Source organism: Siniperca chuatsi, linkage group LG7 (assembly GCF_020085105.1).
Source record: "Siniperca chuatsi isolate FFG_IHB_CAS linkage group LG7, ASM2008510v1, whole genome shotgun sequence".
Taxonomy (NCBI): domain Eukaryota; kingdom Metazoa; phylum Chordata; class Actinopteri; order Centrarchiformes; family Sinipercidae; genus Siniperca; species Siniperca chuatsi.
In genome coordinates this window covers 14850640-14873928 of record NC_058048.1, presented here as the reverse complement: position 1 = coordinate 14873928, position 23289 = coordinate 14850640, and the positions used below count along the sequence as shown (strand labels likewise).

Genomic DNA, 23289 nt, shown 5'->3' with positions numbered 1-23289 from the left:
AATTTACCAGAGCCAACATTGACTTACTCAAATTCCTTGTTTTATCCCATTAAACAGTCCAAAACCCAAATTTATTAAGTTTCACTAAATCCTCACTTTTGAGAAGGTGGAATGATTAACAAAATTGTTGATTTTTTTTCTTCTGTTGACTGACTAATCATCATCAGCTGTAACTGCAACCCCTAACACTGACGTCAAATTGTATTGGGAGCTCGTTCTCTCTCGCTCGCACGAACACACACACACACAGTAGATCAGGGATTCATTCACTACTGACTGACATGATTAAAGAGACCTTTGTGCTCCCTGGCTTAACCTGAGTTACTTTTCAGGACTTTGTTAAGCTTAAACTCTATTAGTGGGACTTCATTTGGGCTGATCTCACAAGCTATTGCCTCAAGGCCTAGGTACAAAAACACAGCTGCCTGCATGCTAACAGGGCTGGGGTATGTTTATGTGAAATCAGTAATGTGACAGTCAGGTCTTGCCTTGTTTCAGATCTTCAAAGTTTATGCCCACATATTTAATTTGTGCATGTTAATATAAATGTGTGCTTGTTTCAAAATGATAATGTTGGTTCCACTCCATAAAAGGGAGATTCCTGTAGCCTAGGGGGACCAGAAGAGGAAATAATGAGGGAGGAGGAGGGAAGAATAAACGTCTCTCTCTCACACACACACAAAGAGCTACCATTCCTGGAGAACATGTACAATACAACAAACCCCCCACACCACCCACATAATACCTCACCAGGCATCTACTCTTAAAGCAACAAATCAGAACCAGTGGGCGTCATCACACTTCAGTTCTATTCTCTCCTGCAATGAACAGCTTTTTTTTTTTTTTTTTAAATCCTTAAGAAGACAGCATTTCATTTATAAGCAGGAAACAGAGAAAGAAAAACATTAAGACAATAAACTGCTGAGTGTAATTTGGTGCGTCAACAGTATTTTTTTTCCTTACAGACCAATTAATATTCAAAATACCTACCTACAGAATGAGTCACACATTTAATATACTTACACTGGGCGGCTCTTCTCTTCCTATTTGTTGATTATATTCTATAGCATATTTTAGCATCGGCTCACTGTAATGTCAAGCTGAAACGCTGAGCCTATTGAAAGAAAATTAATCAGTAATGGTTAATTGTTTCAGACCTTTTTTAAGCAAAAATGCTAAAAATTAAATGGTTCCAGGTTCTCAAACGTTTGGGTTTTGCGCTGTTGGTCGGACAAAACAAGGCAAGCTATTCAAAAATTTTACCTTGGGTTCTGGGAGAATGTCATGGGCATTTTTTATTATTCAGTTTATTGACCAAACGACAAAGAACGCAAGAAAAGAACTGGCAGATTATTGGTAATGAAAATAACTTTGCAACCCTACTGTACTGCACAACCAACCATTGACCATCAACAATAAAGCTGTATTAAAACCTATTTCTCTATAACACTGAATATTCATGGCCAGATTACAAAGCTGATTAAGAAATAGGTTTTCAGGGCCTATAATACAGCAGAAATCATAACTGCAGCATGATATCTAACAAAGCACAGGCCTAAGGGACAGACTAACTAGTGGCTGCTATCACAATCAAAACTGACATCCATAATCATGTCCGAGACCAAATCCATCTTACAACAACATTCAAAGGCAGTGTGATGGAATCAGAAATCCCCCCTGCTTTCCACACAATCAGACCTGCCCTGCAGCAACGAGCTCCCAACAGCCCTGGGCTATTTTAGATCTAGGACAGCACTATACACTTTGGGACAGCATCTGCCCTTTTCTCTGTGTCGGCTTCCTCCTCTTCTATTCTCCTTTTCAAAATCATCTCATCAGTCACACACCTCATGGGCCTGCATCCCTGGATTATGTGACAATATTGTGCACTGAAAATGGAAATGTGCGCCTATACCGTGAAATAAAAACCCTTCAACATTATCCATTTATGGAGATTTCTTCTGCTGCTGTGGTCCTTGGTTACGAACACACATTTATTAAGAGCCACATTATAGTAAAACAGTATAAAAGGTTTTCTAAAGTATTTCAGACTGCTGACATTTTGGAATATCAAATACTAAATACCATAGGTCTTACTGATGATGTGGAACAATTTTAGTTACAATCTGTCAATTACAGATTGTTTACATTGATTCTTTTTGTCTTATGACCATGATTAGGCACAATTTTTAACATGCACATACACACCACCATTGGAATACCATCTATGGCAAAAATGAATTTACTCTGCAATATTTGTATATTTTGCCGTGATACAGCTTTGTATTAATGATTTGATTATGCAGAAAGAAAGCTAAAATTACCCACAGATTATGGTGTAAATCATTAATAGCATTACCTTCTGAGGGTAAAAGCAATAGAGGGTGATGACAAAGCTGTCCCTAACAAAGAGTCCTTATTTAAGGTGTTAATTAGAGGCTTCTGTCTAACTTTCTTAAAAGGGAGCATCAAGTAATTTTACTTTTAATGAGTTCTCACAGCAACTAGGCAATTACAACATTGATAGTAGCCCTGAACGATACTGGAAACAAGACTAGACATCTACAGACGTGCTAGTTGCCTTAGTGAGGCTGTAACAGACCAGACAACAAAATTGTTGGATGGATGACAAATGGAGAGAAAGGTTTTCTACAGATATCTATAGATACCATGAACCAAAGTGAATTTCACCACTTCAGAAGAGCCAGAAAACCATGCAAGAACTCTGGTGGAACATTGGCATATATTTCTAAAGCAGCATGTGTTGATAGTATAAATCTTACTTATTGCACATTGAAATTCAACTAGTTGAAAACATGTACAAGATTATCAATGGGATATTTTACAGACTAACATACAGTAGTGCATATCTGGTTGCAGAAATCCAAAGGCCCAACAATATGCACGAGACTTGTTCTTTCCCACAGTTTAGCTGCAAGTAAATTTAACTCACACTGATCGTCTCCATGATAGGTGAACTATTAAAAGCTACATAATTACAAAATAGAAAAAAAGAAACTGTCGTGCCTGTACATCCTCAACACTGTGCAGTCACTTACGTAATAGCCATATAAAAAGACACAGGTACATCCCTAGCCTGTTCCAGAAAGTTTGTGTATTTGAGTACAAAGCACACTTGCTGCAAGCAATAAGTTCAAAGGTGCTCCAAATTATTGACAGCTTGAAACAGGTGCATCAATTTTTATTGATTACTTACAAATGTCTCACTAACCCAATTAAGACGGGAGAGCAAATAATGAGCTGCTAGGCAAGTCCAGAATTCTTTCACGTGGTCATGGGTTTGATTTTGAATGACCTTTTAAACACTGCTTTTTGGGGACACACACACACTGGATTCATATTCTGAATAATTTGAGTTACGGAGGGGGGAGAACAACACAGACACAAATTTACAAGTACACAAACACAAGAAGGAGAATAGACAGCTTTGTGAGCAAGGACTTGACAGTTAAACCCATGATAAATAATCAATACCTCCAGGCTATATTAACAACAGACAGGCATTATTGCCTGCAGTGGAGGTGGGACTAGACAATTACAGAAGGGGGGAAAAAGACCATAATATTGTAGTTAAAATAGCAACCAGTAAAATTTACTGTCTCTTTGCAAGAAATCTCCATCACAAAATCTCTCTTCTGTTGCGTCAGTGGTTGCAGATATTTCAAACTTCGTAAACATACAGAGCCAACCAGGGCCTTTCTTTTTCTTTAATGCTCAAATCTCGCAGGCCAAATGAACTACCCACAGTGCACGCACATGGTTAAAATGAGTTTGATACAAGGTAGATATTTTTCTCAGTAGTCAGTGGTACAATCAGATAGATGCTCTTGTTGCTCCGTGTCTGCTGAATGCGGCTAACAGCCGTACCAACTTCATAAGCCAATAGTATAGCAGGTCTGCTTTTCGCAGTTTGCCCCCTAGTGTTCAAAAACTAGCAAATGGAGCTTAAATAAATCAATTATTACGTTGTTACTGTGGTTCAACAAATTGTCATAGTGTGAAAAGCAGAGGTGTTACTGGCCAGTTAACTCTCTGTCTCTCTCAAAACCTACACGGCAGCGGCAGATGGCCGCCCACCATTGAGCCTGGTTCTGCCCGAGGTTTCTGCTTTGGCCCCGGTTTAAGTGTTTTAGTGTTCTAGTAAGCCATGACAGTGTGACAATACCACAACCCTGAAAGTGGGGCAGCTAAAAGAAATTCAGCCATCATTAATTTTATGATTTCTGTGCTTTCCCTACTGTCACATATCAAAATGTTTTTTGTGAAAAAGACCTATTCGAAAAGCATCCCAGGTGTAAGCTAGCTGTCAGATGATTAGATACAGCAGGGTGCTGGGTGTAGAGAATCAAAACGCAAACACCGTGCCCCAATTCCATAGTAGTATACAAGAAACTAATGTACAGTACCATTTTGTGTTTCTGCTGTTGCTGTGGTGGAAGGAATGCAACATTAGACAACTGTGGGTATAATTTGTATTTTCAGATCTCATGCAGCTGTGCAACCCCTGCATTTATTTCTGGTCTTTGCATTTCATCGTGGCGACCAGATTCCATTAAGTTGCTGCCTCATTATGGTTAAGTGTTACTGGTCTGACGCAACTAATGTGTACAATCAGGATAACACATTGGGAGAGCGGCTACAGTACTTATTAATTTGATTACTTTTGTACATTTATTAGGTGTCTTCGTACCAGAGATAATTACTTGACTAATGACACATCTTCTATTGTTACATATCGTTCAACAAATACGTTGTCGCTACATCTCCTCACAACAAATGTTTGACTGGGCTTTGTAGTCCATTTCTAACAAATGTACCTGTCAAGACAAATGAAAGAGAGTATGTTTAAGGTTTGGAGAGTTTATGCTTTAGTATTAACCTAACATGACAGAGACATAAATAGAAGTATTTACCTGAGTAAAATGTCAGGGAAACCTGTAATCTTCGTTGCTGATGTTCACCGATCTCCATTCAGATTCCTGCTCAAACACGTGCAGTTGTGAAGTTTTTGGTTTAGAAGCGGTTATTTAGATGATATTCAAGGTAGAATTGCAGCTCAACTTGGTTAGATGAGTTTAGATGCCTGCGTTGACTTGAAAAGCAGTTGTCTGTGCTTGGAGTTTGCGGGCGGTGCCTGCTTAGGCCTCTGGGAGCTGACCAGAGTACACTGGACTTTTTTGAGAAGGGGACACACAGGAGGCAGCAGCGCTGCGATGTGCCCCGAAGCGCTGCCCGCTTCCTTTAGGTGCCCATGTTAACCAATTAGGCTGTTCAGACAGAGCGCGTTGTAGCGCAGAGCTCAGCGGTCTGATGGCACTCAGCAGCGATAGTTTCCGCGTCTGGTCAATTTTTCTGTGTGCCGCAAGCAAATCTGGCAAGAAAACACACTGATAATCTATTATAGATGATATGGATTGATATTATATATGATATAAATGATCTGATTGAGAGATTTCTCTGCCCTCTCCCTCTTCTTCTCCTGGAGTGACCCCCAATGATGAAATATCAAGATCTGCCTATCCACTATATTTATTAGAAATAGTATCAATGCTGTTTGTGACTGTGTTTTTTAAATTACATACTTATTCCGAGAGAGAGACGAGCAGACACACACACAGGCCTGTGTCTGCCCCTCCCCACAGATCATCACACAAGACGATCCTTTTAACTTCATTGTTGCAGAAGAATCGACACCCCGCAGAAACACATTCAAAGCTTTAAGTTATACATTCATGAGGTTATTATAAAAGACATTATTAGCGCTTTATTGTGATTAGAAAAGAGTAAAGGGGCAGAATTGCTTGTTGACTGGCCAGGAGAAATGTGCTTCTGGTGTGAACAGCCAGGCTACTGCTTGCAGGAGAAAGCAAAATGTTTTTTCTTTGTTGACTGAGCCGCCATGCGAGCAGTCACGTCGCTCTACACAATTTGTCGGCTTTTTACCTGCTCATAGAAGCTCTTCCATTACCGCTCTGCATTGTGTTGTGGTACAATAGTGCTCATTAACAGCACTCTAAAAACTTATTTTTACGAATACTTTATTTTGTTTTAACTTGGCAGGTATCCCTTAAGTATAATTAGATATATGTTCATTTTGAACACCGCTACTGGACAACATCATGAAAAAATACTATTGATCATGACTGTAGATATCACTAATGAAACAACAGCCTGCGGCTCAGACATGTGTACATATATGGCCACAGTTGAAGACCCCCCAGTATGACTGACAGCTGAATGCATTACAACTGCCTCCAGGGATCAGTTCAACCTTTTATCCTAGTCCTTTATTCCCACCTGCTACTGCATATATGCACACAAGTGCGCGCACACACACACACACACACACACACACACTTAGATCAAAGATCAATCACCAAGCAATGATGTATGTATCCAGACAATGCTGGTTAGGAATCTGTTCAGGTACGTCATGTCAACGGGTTGATCTTCCCAAACAATGAGCTCATCTCATTTCAAACTCAATACAAACGAATGTGGCACACTGATTCTACAAAGTGATTGTAGGTCAGCATAGTAGTACAGAGCACAATGTTACTTGAGGATGCCTTAAAGACATTTGTTATCACTGATAAGATAATTCAACATTTGCCAAAATTAAAAAATAGGGTGTACTGGCTCTTACCAAGCGGAAACCTCCAGGGCTGAAAAATGAAGCCAAAGTGCCAAAAACTGCAGTTCCTCAAATGGCCACTTGAGGCTGGCTCCAGAAGCTAGTCAATCCCATTAGACCCCGTGTTAAAATGCACAACTTTACAGCAGAAATGGTTAAAAAAACGGTTTTGGTCTCTATAGCTAATTTCCCCGTTCATGACAACTGTACAGGGGTGAATTTTTATATAACTCACTCGTTTAAATTATATTAAGGCTTAAAGTTATGCATAATTAAGGACATGACCGCTTTGAGTGATAGGTGGGTGCCCTATCAGGTGGCTTGCCGCTAGGTGGTTTCATCAACCAGGCTCCATTTGGCCCGCCTCTGCTCCACCTCTTTGCCCATTTTTGGATTGGCCAGAGCCAGGGACTGTCAAGATGTCAACGGCCAGGCTCACCGGAACCGTCCACTTTGAAGAGCTGCAGCGGTTAGTCCATTAACCAGTTATCAACAGAAAATTAATCTGCAACTATTTTGAAATTTGATTAATCATTCGTCAATTTTCAAGCAAAAATGCCAAATATTTAATGCCTCCAGCTTTTCTAATGCAAGCATTTGCTGCTTTTTCTTGTCTTAAATTATAGTAAAATTAATATCTTTGGGTTTTGGACTGTTGGTCGGACAAAAGACGCGGTGACGTCAGTTTGGGCTCTGATTTCTAAAAAATTATTTTCTTGTGTTTAATTGACAAAACAATTAATTGTTTATTAAAATAAAATAAAAAAATCAGCAGATCGTTATGTTAGTTGAACATTTGTATCCTTTTCATTAAAGCTGCAATTCATGACTTTCAACATGTTCAAACTACATCAAAAACAAAGGAAAATCTAGTGTAGCCTGTAGCAATCTATTTTTTTCACCTTCTTACTGTTGGTATGCAGTGAAAAGGTCACTGACCAGGTAACGTGAACGTGAGTATATCACTGATTGAACTGATTAAAATTTAACACCATTGGCACTGTCGACAGGACAGGTGCAACAATGCCAAATCTGATCAACATTTCTTACTAGCAGTGTATGGAGAGCATCTCCCACCACTGTAAATGTGCCCTTCAGTGTTGATCACACCCCACAGTACAAATGGATATAACAATATATTAATTCAAACAAAAGAGAGCATTAATACAGATGTAGATGGTGAAGTGAGGAATGTTTCTCCAATTTTGACTACTGGGGGATGGTGGTGTAAGTTTGTTAAATGTCAGCCCAAAGCAATGTAGGCTATTTTAACACTCAAAGTATAACTCAATATACAATGATAAATGACAACCATGATGAAATCCAGTGGTATTCAAATATGGCTACCTCGTTGTTAAACATCACCGACTTTCCAGCTAGTCCAACCACGCAGTTGTTCATATCTGCTGGTCTCTATTACAAAAAATGTTGGTCATCAAGTTGAGGGACTGTGGGCTGCACACAAGAGGAGAGTGAATCTGGAAGCTGCCGTCTGTCAGCATTTTGTTCACAGATCTCTGATGGGCAACTCATTAAGTGGTTCAAACCACATGGGAATGAAGTGCTAGAAAGACAACAGCCTGTTATAGAACCACTGACTCTCACAACATTAAGTGACTCCAGCTTTGTATAGTCTTGACAGTTTTACGGCTGCATTGTACAGCCAACCATTCATACACATGAGGCTGCACTCAACGCATGCCAAAACCTGCATGCCCCCCCTTTTCCTCTAGCATGGCAGACAGGGGTCACCTTAGACTAAAGATGAAATTGAACAGCCAAATACTTAGACATATCTCTATGCTCTGACAGATATTTAGCTTAGTTCAGCAACACTTTTTTATTATAGCTTTTTAAAAATAACTCTGCCACCAATATTCTGTAATTTGAGTGGATTTCTCAAGGATGGCCATTGTCCTTGCATTTAATATGCCTTCATCTTGGGGAAGCAATTCAGCTTCACAAAGCCAGATGCCAGATGCTTCACAAAGCCTTTATAATTTGTGGTAGAATCAATATGCCTCTTATGTTGTTTGGCACCATGAAGAAAAGGATTCCTATTAGAGGTTACAGTGAAAAAGTAATTTATTTTAACCTAATTTACATCAAAAAATAAAAATAAGCCACATACATGTCTAACATACATGGAGCAGTGCTTCTTCCACTCCCTGCAGAATAATATTTGAACTGCACACACTTTACTTATACTGCGGTACTCTGGGGGGTGCCAAAAACAGTAGTATCTCAGAAATCCTTTTAGACAGATAAGGTTTTTTGAATTACATGAGATTAGTAGTCAGTGACTAAAGCAGGTAATCCCCCCCAAAAAAGAGATGATCGCGAAGAGGATTCATTTCACTGATAAGACTAGTCATAAGAGAGAAGAAGAAAAATATGCCTTTAGCATTTTGTGTAATCCTGAGGCTCCATTCAGTTTGTATTCTGAGTTGTCAGTGAGTACAGTGATGGCATCTCTACCTGTGCTGAAACGATATGGGTAGTTGATGAATCAGCCAGTTGACCTAAAGAAAACTAATTAAGAGTTTTGATAATCAATGAATCGTTTAAGTTGCTAATCAAGCAAAAGTGACACTGAATGAAACATTTGCTATGTGTAGGAGGATTTGCTGCTTTTGTCTATTTAATGTCATTGTAAAAAAATATTTTGCTTTTGTTTGGGACAGTTGATCAAGCCATTTTAACATGTCATTGCTTTGAGAAATTGTAATGGGCATTTTTCACCATTTTCTGTAATTCTGTAGAGGGAACAATAATTGTTTTATCAAAATCTGGTCGGCAAATTAATCGATGATGAAAATAATCACTAGCTGCTGCCCTAATGTCTGCATCAAACACACCAAGATAAATCTGCATTTTGCATGTGTAATACTTATTCTGACCGTAGCTGGGGCCTTCATGTAACTTAAACTGAACCTCAAGAGGAACCACGTTTATTATGAACATAAGAAGAAGTTGGTGCGTAGACGTATGCAGAATAGACATTTTAGGCCGACAATCTTTTCAAACACACCGCAGATTCAGTACAAAACTCACTTGAAAACAATTAGTTCCACTCCAAAATACAACAGTTTTGTTCATAATGGTGGCTGTAGCCTGGAGGATACAGCCTGTTACGCAGGCATTAGTATTTACCACCACTTCAGTGGTTAATATGTAGTTATATCCATCAGAGTATGGCATGCACTGGCAGTGCACTGCATTCCTGAGATAGCAAGCTACGCCAAAACAGCCATGGTTGGACAAAAATGGTCACACTCAAACAAGCTTAAGACACCATTTTGAAAATCCACCGATTTCTAGATAACAACACCGCGATGCCATCTTGCCAATTATCACTAGATTAGCTACCGTTAGCATGTCTATTCAACCATTCCTTAGCACCCCATGCAAGAATCTATACGGGTCACATAATACTAACGTTAGCTTAGCTTGTCCGCTAGCCTGAAAAGACAACAGCTAACCCGCCGTAGCATCCCTGCATCCCTCGGCACGCGCTGCTCAAATTGCTAATTAGCGAGCTAGCTGGAGCAAAGATTAGCAAATGACAAAGAAAAACACTCACGGTAGGTCGGCCTGGACTGCACCGGAAAAACAGCTGGAAATTTTACCGCCTGGCCGCAAACCACTACCGTTAAAACCCTTACCGATGCGACATAGGTAGTATCAGTTTTATTCCGCTATTTGAGCTAGCGCGTTTAGCTTAGCTCGACAGTTCCCCACTGTAGCCACCACGGAAGACAATTGAAGGGATACGGAGGGGAAAGAAAAGACAGAAAAATAACGAATAACTAGCAAGTCGACACATGGACATTCCTGCCCTCCATGATAAACAGCGGACAAGACTTACCAAAGTCACTCGGTCGAACAAAAAAAGATTCCCCGTGTGCGTACGTGCTTTCTCCCGTGTGTCTGCTCTGCCTCTGGTCGGTGCGGACTGGCTCTGCTACAGCAACGTTTTTGTCGGGCCAGTGGCGCAGGGAAGACAGCTTTCACCCGAAGAGACGGTCACCGTGTGGGGGATGGGGATGCACTGCCGGGAGGGAGAGAGGGAGAGAGGAAGGGAGGGATGCAGGGATGCAAGGAGAGAGGAGCTTTAGTAATAGCCAAATGATCATAATAATATGTAGATCAACATGTTTCGGACTTATAACCACAACAGTAAATGCGTGACGGAATGGCATTAGTTTATGTTGCTCATTTTGACTGATATTACGGAGCATTTTATTTTAAGCGTTAGTACAAATCGACTATTATAGGCTAGTTTAAGTGATATGGATTATGCAGATGGAGGAAGATAGTCTAATTGATTGGCTGTTGTATAATCACATTTTTAGTTCTTTGTTCTTTTTTTGTGTGTTTGCACTTTATTGATTGAGTCCGTGGTTTTTGTGTTGATGAGGGATAACCTTATACCAGTATGTCGTTGCGTATATTATTATTGTTATTACCAGGAGTAACACACGCTGATGTGGTATTAGTGTATGTCTGCAAAAGCCTGCTGTTATGTATGTTTGTAATCAACATTTCCAGGTAGGAAAGTGTGTTATTTGGTCAGCAGCACTGTGGTGGTGAAACGGTACTGCAGAATCGTCGGAAATTCACGTTCAATAATTCAGATTCAGTGGCCTTTGCTTCATGCATAAGCACAACCACACATTTTTGCTTCACGGGAAGGCAGCGACATCCAGTGGTGATCTAAATATACACGGCCTATTAGGGTTTGTTTGCAGTATATTGTATATAATGAATACAGTTTTTGCTCAAATGCAATTTATTTTATTTTATTTTTATTTAAATTATCTGTTTAAATAACCCTTACTTCTTAGACCGTCATTTGTGCTGTAACATGAATTACCACCAATGAGATTATTATAAACATTGTGAGCCGTTCATTTTTATATCATATTATCTAAGTATTAAGTCGCATGGTTGCTGCATTTAATTTAATGTATCTCAGGTACCACTGCAGGTACAATTTGTGAAAATAAATAAATAAAAAACAATGACTAGGCTATCTGCATAGCAAATACCAACATAAACAGAGACAAAAGATTTACTAGTAAACAGCCTGTAGTATTTGTGAACCCTCATTAATATATGTCTGCAACTGATAACGGTTAAACCACAAACCATAGACTAATGCACTAAACCTTAGCCACGAATTTAGCAGACTCAACGAGTTTTTAGCAAAGACCTGCAGTCTGTAAGACGACCAATAAGAGAAAACTACATTTCCCAGCAGTCATTGCGCCTCCCTGTACCGCAAACAAAGAGCCTTTTGTACGCACACAACTGAGAGGTTTATTAACGAGATAAATATCTCATTATTATTAACAAAACAGCAAACAATTTCAGTAAAGATTATGTTAGCGACAAGTATAACCGCAACAACAACAAAAAAATAAGCTAAGCGAGTCCTCGCGTGATTTCACGTTTCCGGAAGTTAGAATGGCACGAGAAAGAGCGCTGTCCGAGGTGCTGACCAGTGACTACCGCTTGTCCTGCTTCAGACTTCCTACCTGCATATTTCACAGGTATTGCTATTACTTATATATGTTTGACTTTTAACAGCGATACATTATCTAAGGTAAGTGTGTAATATCTTCAATTTGAGCTGAATAATTATGTGATAATACTGAATGTGCTAGACACAACCCAAGCTTTTTCCTCTGAACTGTTTTCAGTAATATTATGCTTGTATGGTAGAGTGGGACTGTCTGTTACAGATATGCTGAAGTGAACTAGATTATTTTATGAATTCCCTTTTCTTATCACTACTCTGTGTCAAGACACACACACTCATTCACATAATATATGAGGACAGGCTCCGACTCACTACATCCTTTGAAAATGCATTATAACCTTTAACTTTTTTAAAATATTGTCAGAATTTGCGAAGATGGATGAACCTCAAGAGTCGTCCTCCTGTATCACCAACGCCCACAACTCCTGCAGCAGCAGCCCTCCCAGTAGTAAACCTGGCAGTACTCCACAATGCAACGGGGTCCCAGAGTGCAGGACCCTGCTGCGGATGTCTGAGTCACATGGACTCCAGCTGCTGGGCATGCTCAGATCATTCAGGGAGCAAGGCTTGATGTTTGACTTCACCATTAAGGTCCAGGAACACAGTTTTCCCTGCCATCGCTGTGTCCTTGCAGCATGCAGTGATTTCTTCAGGTATCTATCTATCTATCTATCTATCTATCTATCTATCTATCTATCTATGTAATTCATCTGTTGACATCATGTGCAACTTCTCTGTGTTTAGGGCCATGTTTGAGGTGGATATGCGAGAGCGAGGTGATGGTTCAGTGACTCTGGGCAACCAGAGTCCGGTGGCGGTGGGTTCTTTCCTGGACTTTGCCTATTCTGGAGAGGCACTCATCACAGATGGCAATGTGGACATGCTGTTTCAGCTTGCCTCTTTTCTGCAGGTAGAAATATAATCATTCTTCTTTGTTTTTCTTCAAAGTACAGCACATCATACATTGTTTTTGCCAAGTTTGTGCCACAACCAGCGCCTCCTCACCTGGGTTAGGGTTAAGGTGTTACTATACAAAAACTTTTTGACATGTCACAGTAGGAAAAACACAGGTGTAAATAATAAAATGAATGATGGCTGAATTCATTTTAGCTGCTTTGGTTTCATGGTACACCCGCACAGGTTATTAAAGACATAGTTGCTTCAGTATATTGTAGTCTGTAAAGGCATTTAGACATTTTCACATGGATGTTTTCCCTATTGTTCTTGTCGTTGTTGTGTCCTCAGGTGTCAGTCCTGTCCCGAGCGTGCAGCGCCTTCCTGATAGGAACCATGGATCTTTCTAACTGTCTGTCCCTTTTCTCCCTTGCTGAGGCCTACGGCTCGGCCTCCCTCCTCCAAAGTGCCAATGAGTTTGTGGTTCAGAACTTCTCTGACCTTTCCAAAACACAGGACTTTCTGGATATGCAGGTGCTGCTTAAGAACGGACAAGATAAGGAAGTTATTTTATCAGAGGAGCTGAGGTTTATATAATGATGAATGTAGATTATTTGTCATTAAATCCACGTTCCTTTAATTTATTTATACCATGGCTATATATTATGTATGCAGAGTCTGCATTCTGTCTGCCTGAGCAATGACTTTAACCTGTTTTTGCTCACTCTCAGTAATTAACATGACAGCTCCAAATCATATTCCATAGCCAGTAAACTGTAATTTATTATGCAACTCTTGCTGATTTATAACATATGATTTATCCATGTTAAAGGAGAATGCTGAGAAAAATGACACCATATCTTTTAAATGGCCTTTAAAAAAGATAGAGCGACAACCTTTTTCAATATGTTTCAGCTGTCTTAGCCTCTCTTAAGGTTATGATATAGATTCAAGATATAAGAATAATTTTATATTTATTTAGTAGAAGGTTTTAAAATTAATGATTTCATCAAATTCATGGATAAAAAATGGGGCCTGTTTTACGTCAATTTTTGACCAAAGTCTGGCTTAAGAAATGTGGATATAACAACATAACATTGATCACATAATTACACTAAATATCATAAAGTCTAGCCCTGAAGGTCTAGGGTGGTGCCTGTCTTCCAAACGGCTTCTGCTGTGTAAACATAGTAATAGTAGTGTAAGAAGTGATTTTGATTTGACAAGTGACCTTATTATCATCCTGCTCACATCAAAAAGCATGACTGAACTGTTAAATGGACTCACTTGGTATTTACTATTTCAATTGTTTCTTATAGGCGAATGTGTTGGAAGCATGCCTAAGGTCAGATGCTCTAAACGTGCCCAGTGAGGAGGCTGTGGTGAAGTCACTTCTTAGATGGATACGCCATGATCTCCCAGGAAGACAAAAGCTGTTGCCGGGCTTGTTATGTCTAACCAGACTCCACCATCTACCTGTACCTGCACTAAAGGTATAAACACACTGCATATGCTGGATTTAGAATAGTCTGCAATTTGTAGTCTAGTGATTGTCTCGCCCTTACCTTCTCTCTCAGACTCTGCGTGATTCAGACACTCTCCTCTGCGACGGTGAGTCCTGCCTCGCCCTGCTCTCAGAGGCTCAGAGCAGACAGGATCAGTACAGTGGCCTGCTCACTGATGCCAGGCCGGCCACCACGCAGAGCTACATCTACATCCACAAGACGGAGGAGAACGGAGAGATCCGCCACACTTTCTGCTACTGTCTGGAAACAGACCAGTGGAAAGAGCTGGGAACAGGGCACGGAGAGGGGAAAGCCACGATGCCAGACCCGCCGGGATCCTGCCTTACCAGCTATGCTGAGAAGGTGCGTTTTGGGGTTAAATCGAGTGCTGCTGCTGTTTTGAGCAGTGGTTCCCAACCTTTTTGGCTTGTGACATTTAAGCAATGTCAACTTGTGACCCTATATTACAAGCTATAGCCTTGGTGTGGGCATGGGTTGTGGACAGTTCAACCAAAGAGTGAGCTTTCCTTTCCAGATAGTTTCATTTGAAAGCTTTTTAGAGGCCTCAAGAGGTAAAAGTATCCGTTATTTCACAAGAAAAAAAAACAGAAAAATAAACTTTCTTTTTTGACAGGAATCTCGTTTTCCCTTCAATTATCTTTTTACCTCTGAGATTTATCTTGGGACCCCTTGAGGCATTCCGACCCATAGGTTAGGAATCAGTGATTTAGAGAACACGGGTAAAAGGAGGCACAACACCTGAAAAAGGGAAGTACATGTCGGATCAAATTAGGGAACAAACAAATGGGGTCTGGGCCTATTTACAGTGTTTTGGAATGAATCATATAACTAGATTATGTTTTCATCATGCTTCTGAGTTATAGCTTGAAAAAGTTCACCATCTTCTCGTCTTTCCACTGGATCTAAGATGTTTGTAACAGGCGGTTGCCGGGGGAACTGTTGCCGGGCAATACGTCTCCATGTGGCCGAGCCGTTCCATGATGCCACGGACGAGGTTTGGTGCTTCTGTCCCGTGACCCTAACCTGCACACCTGCACCAGCCATGCTGAAGCCCAGAACCACGCACACAGCTGTAACCTGCCTGGACCGAGTGTATGTCATTGGAGGACGGACCAAGGGATCCAGAGGGGGAGCTCCCAGTCTGCTGGAGGTAACAGTGTCTCCTTTATATATCATTACTGGATTATTCATTTAGGAAAGTGAGTGTAGATTTTTTTTCTTTGCAGTACAAATTCCATTCGTTTCTATCCTGTATTCTAGGTGGAGTATTACAACCCTCTGACCCAGACCTGGTGCTCAGTCAGCCCTCTGCCCACTGCCATCTTCTACCCTGAGGCCAGTGCTTGTGGCAGTGTTATCTATACACTGGGGTCGGAGGTGGAGATGACAGACTCCTTTAACCCCTCACTGGACTGCTTCTACTGCTACGATGCCCAGCAGGACCAGTGGAGCCGCCTGGTGGCAGAGTTTGGCCAGTTCTTCCATGCTACGCTGGTCAAAGCGGTGTCAATTAATAATACACTGCACCTCTGTGACCTGTCCACTTATAAGGTGGGGCCAAAAGATGAATGAATGAGTTGTCAGTCATTGCACTGCAGTGTTAAAGCATTAAAAAAAGGCTTATGTAGTTTTCCTAGCAAAAAATAAATAGTTAAACACATAGTTCAAAGTGTGCCTTTTTTTCCCGTCCAGGTCTACAGTTTTTGTCCAGAGACCTGTGTGTGGAAGGGTGAAGGGTCATTTGAGTGTGCTGGGTTCAATGCTGGAGCAGTCGGTATGAGAGACAAAATCTACATCCTGGGTGGAGACTACTCACCTGACGAGATCACTGATGAAGTTCAGGTAGGAGAACCTTTTTATCCTTAAAAGCTGCCCTACTTTAACTTTTGTTGGCTAAGCTGGTGTAAGTCGTGCTTTCTTGAGCTAAAGGTGGAAGCCATCTGATGTGTCGACGGGTTTACTAATGGCAAAATGGCTCTTTGCTTTGAAGAGACCTGGAAGGAGTTATCAGTAGCTCACCAGAGAAACATTGGCATCAAAATGAACCCACTGCAAAAGACAAAAGTTATAATATAGAGGTTTGTTTTCTTGTGGCCTGTGCAGGTGTACCACAGTGGGAGGAGTCAATGGGAGGAAGTGGCTCCCATGCCCAGAGCGCTCACTGAGTTCCACTGCCAGCTCATCAGCTTCAACAGATACAGAGACCCATGGGGTGATACAGCCTGATACACAGCAGACACACACCCACACACGAGTGGGTATACGTGCGTTACATGTGTCACTAATGTAAGCAAGTACCCATGAGTCTCCTCTGTGCATGATGGACAACTGACTGAGCTTACGCCTCAAGAGAGAATGACAATCTTCAACTAACACCACCATCTCTCACAGATCATCGTAACACGAGAACCAAATTATTTATTTATTTTTTTATTTAAAGATTTGATCCTTACCTTTGCTTGTGTGAAGCACCTGCTGTCATAGGATCTTTGTTGTGTCGATCAAAATGTGGTCCCTCCCATGGAGGAACCCAAGTGAACAGAAGACTATTTTAGAAATCCTATTTTAGTAACTGAGTATCTTTTCCTGCTTAGTATGTTTTAAAAGGAGAATTCACCCAAAGAAGAACTCAATTCAATTCAGTGGGACATTATTGGCATGAAACAGTATCTGTAAATTTATCAGCTCTCCTACAGCTAGAATATAGAAAAGAAGACTTTTGTTATGTAACACTTTTGAGGCTCCATTTACTGTACAGCCTTCAGGAAGAATCCACTCTACCTTTCATGCATGTGGGGATTTTGCAGCCTGAATGGATCAAATGATTTTGTTCTGGCATTACACAAAACACCTCATAAGTCACAAGGGGCTCTATAGGCACTTTGCCATGTAAGGAAAACTCATGAGATAAATGAATAGTGGACTGTTTGAAAGTCCTTTCAACTAAATGTGCTTTATTTGATAGTACATATATTATTTTGTAATATTTTCAGAAAATGGTCCTATATGAGGATCTGGCGCATAACGTTGTTGGGGCTTTTCCATATTATTTTCCTGATTTTCCTTTCTTAGTTCTTTTTTCTAGCTGATGGAGACCTGCTCATATATATTACACTATCTAAAACTCAACTAAAATATTCATTCACGTGCATGGCAATACTGTGTCTTGGCGGATTTTCACTTTAAACTACTTGCCTTTATTCTGCTTCAGACTGTCATGTATCCATGCTTCTGTCATGATATATATAGCAATTCCACATGTGACCAAGGTAGATCACCTGATTATCTTCAGTAACTGCGTGTTTGATGGAAATGTGCAACTTTACCCGTCTATCACAGAGAAACACTCTGTAGCTTCAAATAATGCAATAACTTAAAGTTTCAGAAACCAGGAGGAGAAAAATGTGGGCTTCATGGTGTAAATCATGAATGCATAATATGTTTGTGTAATGAAACAGGAAAAGAATCCAACAAATGAAAGACTGTTTAATGGCAAGAAGTGAACATAAACATAATGCTTCATTATTTGGGTTGATGTCTTCTTCTATGAGTAAATACAGTATCTGCATTTGACACATTCATCACTTCGAAAAAACAGAACAATAGACACAACAGCATGATTCAGTGTATCAAAGGTCACATGAATGACACAGTGACATGGGCAACTGTATCTGCTACTGTTTATAGTGACATTACAGTGTTTTCTAGCCCTCACTTTAAAGGTTTCCACAGTGAAAAAGTAGAGCCCCAGACCTCTGTTCATTTATTTGTATTCACCCTCCCATCTCTTCTGTGACTTCCCCTTTGTCTCTTGTCAGAAATTCAGGGCCACATTCAAAAAACATCTCAGAACACAAATACGCATCCAAGACTAGACTGACAATGTGCTCATCTGGCTATAGCAATCACATGGTTGTTTGACCTCATTGGAATACTAGAGCTCTGGACCAGACCAGTGACCATAGACTAAAAGAATGAAAAGATGTAAACACTGTGTCTGAACAAGAATCAATCAGCAGCAAAGGTCTACAGTAACCATGCTGGCTTCCCTCCACACATATCTCCATCTCCTCTGCCTCCCGTTCATCTCCTTTCTTGTTGCTCCATGCTTCAGTCCTGGTAAGTTTTCACCAGCAGCCACATCAGCAGCACAGTGATTAAGACGATCGTGAAGTTGAGGAACAGCTCCTGCACCGAGCGGTCCATGGTGTTATCTGAGAGGGGACGGAGAGCAGGAGAGAGGATCGGAGAGGGAGCGCCGAGAAGCAGTGGGTGCTGCCGCAGAGGAAAGAAGAAGACGAAGAGGAAGGATGCAGATGTGTTGGGTGGTTTTAAATAGGTGTGGCTCCTTTTTGGACTAGTGTCCTGGACCTGTGAGCAATGAAAGATATGAGTTAAGATTGCCAGAAATACAGGCGTGCTTGTGTGTGCATACATGCCGCCTCCGTTATCATCGATTTAGAGGGAGCAGTCACTTCTCTGGCAGACCGTTACACCTGTTCACAGTTACCATCACTCAACAGGGAGAGGGGCCACAATATCCCCTCATATACACACATGGGACATGACGCCCACACCCACAAAGCATACATCATAATACACTAATACACACATGATCAGGTTAGAAAGAACTGTAGGCCAAAGTTGTTGATGGATGAAAACATCACATTTTTGCCCTTACACACATTATTTTAGATACACTGAGCAAGTCCCTTTACACCCATTTAATATTTTATAATGTCTTAGATATCAATTGCAGAATTTTAGAAAGGTTTTGATTGGATTGGTAGCCCACCTTATTCTCCCAACAATGACAACACTATTCAGAATGATAACACAAAATCAGATGTAGTCAATGAGCTGTTACCGTTTCTCTTTTGGCGGTGATCTCACTATGAACAGGAAGAGGAGGAAGCAGATGTTCTTATGTCTTCCAGCCTTTCTTTATCTTGACTTCTGATAGCTTGTCTTCTTACTAGAAACTTCTCTATTGTGGCACCTCTTCCCTGAAGTATCTGTTAGCAGCTGATCTTGCCGTTGTCCAGCTTTCTGCGTTTGCCAGGGCAGGGCCCGCTCCTAAAGTAGCCATCCTCAGCGGACCGCCCATGTTTCACATACACACAGACTGATGTCACACACCAACTAAACAACCAATAGAGTGTGTTATTTTCCACAATCTCGTCCACTGGAGTGCTTCCCATCTATAACCATAGAGAGTCTCTATCTCTCTCTCACACACACACACACACACAACAGAGGAGGGACTCAGAGTTATTTATAAAACATTATTGCAGATACTAGGTGGATTACAGTTGTTCCAAACACAATACTCACTCAGTCTTCTGATGGATATGAAACTATAACAGTATCACTCAGTATCTGGGTAGGAGCTATGCACAGGGGAAAAGAAGAATAACAAAGTAACCTCTCCAAAACATATGACATATAACATATGAGGCTTGTAAGTTTAAATCCAGCTGATGCCACAATTCATCATGCTGTCAGGAAATGTTACCTCTGCCCATAGTTATTTAGGTACTTTGAAAAGTGTCATGATACAATACAGTCGGTGTAGTCCCTCATTCGTCCAGGAGTGTTCTATCGTAGAAAAGGTTTCAGTCGTAGTCATCTGGACACTGTTTGTCCAGAAGTCATTCTCAATTGTGTCACAATTGAGAATGACTTCCGGATGGGAGCCGAAACGTCTTGATTCTGAAAACAGTGTCCAGATGACTACGACTGAAACCTTTTCTACGATACAATACAGTCCTTTCTGCCACTGCACTTCAGTTACTTTCAACATTCTTCCTGGCTGCTGGATGACAACTGCCAGTCATGTATGACAATAAAAGGATGTGTAGGTCATGTGGCAGTGTTGCATCTAGTGGCTGGCATCCTTCATAAATCGGTTTCTCTTAACTGATGGATCAACAGACACAGGCAGCCGGGCAAAAATCAGTCGGCGCTTCCCTCAGTGAAGTGCCGACAGGCTGTACCAATCAATCTCCATCTGCATACCTCAAGAAACAGTTCCACATTTTGGGAAATATGCTTGTCTGCTTTCTTGCCGAGAGTTATTTAAAAATATCCATCCTCTCATCTAATTCTCTGCCAGAGAGCAAACAAGTGTTTTTGCCAAAACTATGCCTTTAAATAGATGTTAATTATAAATGTGGTTGTGTGCACCCATTGTATTTTTTCATTCTTCCTCCTCTATGTTATGCTGGCGCTAAGAGAAGGATTTTGACAGTGAAACTCTCAGCTCATCTAACACTTGACAGCTGCTTACAACGGTGTTATCTCTGAACTAATGTTAAACCCCCTTGACACACACACCTTCTCCCATACACACAGAGGGGTCACAGCAGGACAAAGTGTGTATGATCACGGCTCCCTTGAACTTTTCCATCACAGGATTCCAAGGTCATTCCCAGGGGATTTAACAGATCAAAATGGCTGCCATTTTATCACCCTGCTACTCTGCCAGCGTCAGACCAATAGCTATTTGACCCAGGGATTCCCATTGTCACTGAGCTCCGGTGCTGGGGTGATTGAATAAAGCAGGGCGAGGTGTGCAGGCATCTCACTGTGCGGGGCGGACCACGGCCCACTCTGACAGCTGTGTGTGTGTGTTTAAGATAGAAAAGTGTTGGCAGGGTTACCCTCTAAATCAGTGGAGAGACATAGGGTGTCAACAAGGCCTCAGAGACACCATTCCACACATTCTGGGACACAGTATGTGTGTGCATGTGCGTGTGTGTGCAAAAACTTTGCAACCACATGTTTACAACCAACGCACTTGAAAAGCCTACAGTGGTGCTGTTACGTCATAAACACAAGAATAATCTCATTTAGTACTTTAAAGGTCAATAAACGTTATTTAAATAAGGCAGTGACTCTTATGTCTGTACACTAAATATGAGACTAGGGCCAGGAGACAATTAGCTTGTTAGCACAAAGATGGGAAGCAAGGGGCAAACAGCTAGCCTGGCTCTGTCGAAAGATGACAAAAAAAACATACCAGCACCTCTAAAGTTCAATAATTAACATGTTAGGCTTTATCTCTCATGGTTATACTTTCAATCTTATGGCTATGATTAGTGAATTGCCTCCTGGCTGTAGCTTCATTTCTAGCGTACAGACATGAGAGTGGTATCGATCCTAAACATAAGATTAATTCAATTTATACCAAACAAGTCCATCAAATAATTATTTAGGGAGTCATGCAAGGGTCAATAAAACCTATTTTAATAGGCAATGACTTAATACTATGCCTCTACACTAAATATGAAGCCAGAGCCTGGAGATGATTAGCTTAGCTTAGCATGAAGACTGGAAGCAGGGGGAAACAGCTAGCCTGACTCTGCCCAAAGGTAACAAAATCCACCTACCAGCACTTAAAACTCACAAATTAAATCTTTATATCTCGTTTAATCCGTACCAAAAAAGTGTAAAAATGACATTTTATTTGATTTTGCTTCCAGTCTTTTTGCTAAGCTAAGTGGCTGCTGGGTCTAGCTTTAATAAAATATTGAAAAAATAACTCAAACACAAGATTTGATGCAGAAAATGTGCTATTCAGGAAAGCATTGCCCTAATGCTATTATTCAATAAACACAAAATGTCCCGCGGCTTAGCCTGCACATTAGTCTACAAATCGCTGGCACTGAAAAATGATTTATCCCACAGCTTTGCTCATTTAAAGTGTCTAAACTTTTCCACTACAGCAGCAGTGATTGGAGGAGAGACAGGAATTCATCTCAGCTGACTGTCATCCTGACATAGAGATCATACATACACCAGATGGACCACCAAACACAAAGTTCAGCCCGGTTAATATTTTGGCCAGTTGAAATATTATGTTTGATCTGTTGCCAAAGACCTCTACCAGTAACTTCTATCTCTGTCTTCTATCTCTTTTAGCTGCCTGTTAGTCAGTGAATAGACTGACCTTTTACTTTCTTCAGTGCCACAGTATGATATGTCGTCTCTTGTTGATATGTGTGTAATGCAAGACAAACCTTTGGCTGTACACATTTATACCATGAAAACATGCCAGTTGCCTTGGTTGCATATCAGTTATATTTCATTTTGAATTAAATTGGGCCTAAAAATGATCATGTAGCAAAAATATTTCAGTCTCTGGAAAGAGGTCATGAAAGAACAGTAAACTGAGAATTGGCGCATGTTTGTATGTGTCATCAAACCTCTTGCAGATTTCAGAAATACATGTGTCCATCCATCCATCCATTTTCTACCGCTTGGTCCCGTTAGGGGTCGCGGGTGACTGGAGCCTATCCCAGTGACTTTGGGCCGCATATATACATGTGTATATATCTTTATTATTTATTCCACTAAATAAATAAACCGTGTCACCTTGTGCAGTTTTGGCTGATGTATTTCTGCACTTTTACCTGGCTGTTTCATCACCTCAGTTATTTTTTAACACTCTCATCTTTCTCCAAGAACAAACAGATATCTTCTTACACCTAGAGTCCCTAGAGAGCGGTAGAGATCAGAATCACTATTTTAAAAAGCAGGATCTGGTTTCTTTATCCGTCCATTTCCGTCATGCAGTCTCCAGCTCATTAGAATACAAAGATGCCAGCAACAGGAGTTCGGCCAGTGGCTAGTGGCCCTGCATTTCAAAGGGTGATGCCATGCCTCAG

General features: G+C 40.8%; 3 protein-coding genes across 5 annotated transcripts in view; 1 reads left to right on the top strand and 2 right to left on the bottom strand.

Annotated features, from left to right (window-relative positions):
- The window catches only part of fam168a (family with sequence similarity 168 member A), a 34582-nt gene extending 23897 nt beyond the window's left edge, over window positions 1–10685 (bottom strand). The window contains 1 exon segment of the mRNA XM_044203576.1: window positions 10524–10685. The gene's annotated coding sequence lies outside the window, so the exon portion shown is untranslated.
- On the top strand, window positions 9305–18145 carry kbtbd3 (kelch repeat and BTB (POZ) domain containing 3). 3 transcript variants are annotated; one of them, XM_044203572.1, is made up of 10 exons: window positions 9305–10239; window positions 12565–12853; window positions 12945–13110; window positions 13446–13628; window positions 14414–14587; window positions 14672–14962; window positions 15528–15770; window positions 15881–16171; window positions 16313–16462; window positions 16724–18145. In XM_044203572.1, the coding sequence occupies exons 1-10, from the start codon at window positions 10218–10220 to the stop codon at window positions 16844–16846; spliced, it is 1932 nt and encodes a 643-aa protein (XP_044059507.1). In that variant the 5' UTR covers window positions 9305–10217; the 3' UTR covers window positions 16847–18145. The 3 variants fall into 3 exon arrangements, with proteins under 3 accessions (XP_044059507.1, XP_044059508.1, XP_044059509.1); XM_044203573.1 differs by lacking the exon at window positions 9305–10239 and adding an exon at window positions 11526–12210; XM_044203574.1 differs by lacking the exon at window positions 9305–10239 and adding an exon at window positions 11526–12263.
- On the bottom strand, window positions 18087–19686 carry LOC122879462 (sarcolipin). Its single transcript, XM_044203577.1, has 2 exons — window positions 19488–19686; window positions 18087–18991 (listed from the first exon to the last, which is right to left on the bottom strand). The coding sequence occupies exon 2, from the start codon at window positions 18824–18826 to the stop codon at window positions 18731–18733; it is 96 nt and encodes a 31-aa protein (XP_044059512.1). The 5' UTR covers window positions 18827–18991; window positions 19488–19686; the 3' UTR covers window positions 18087–18730.
- Between the last annotated feature and the right edge of the window lie 3603 nt (window positions 19687–23289).

Bases quoted from the DNA above. Each gene is read 5' to 3' on its own strand.
- kbtbd3 (XM_044203572.1), top strand. From the start codon at position 10,218: ATGACAAAGAAAAACACTCACG. The intron at 10,240-12,564 runs GTAGGTCGGCCT...AAATATTGTCAG, and splicing joins GACAAAGAAAAACACTCACG to AATTTGCGAAGATGGATGAA. The intron at 14,963-15,527 runs GTGCGTTTTGGG...ACTGGATCTAAG, and splicing joins TTACCAGCTATGCTGAGAAG to ATGTTTGTAACAGGCGGTTG.
- LOC122879462 (XM_044203577.1), bottom strand. From the start codon at position 18,826: ATGGACCGCTCGGTGCAGGAGCTGTTCCTCAACTTCACGATCGTCTTA.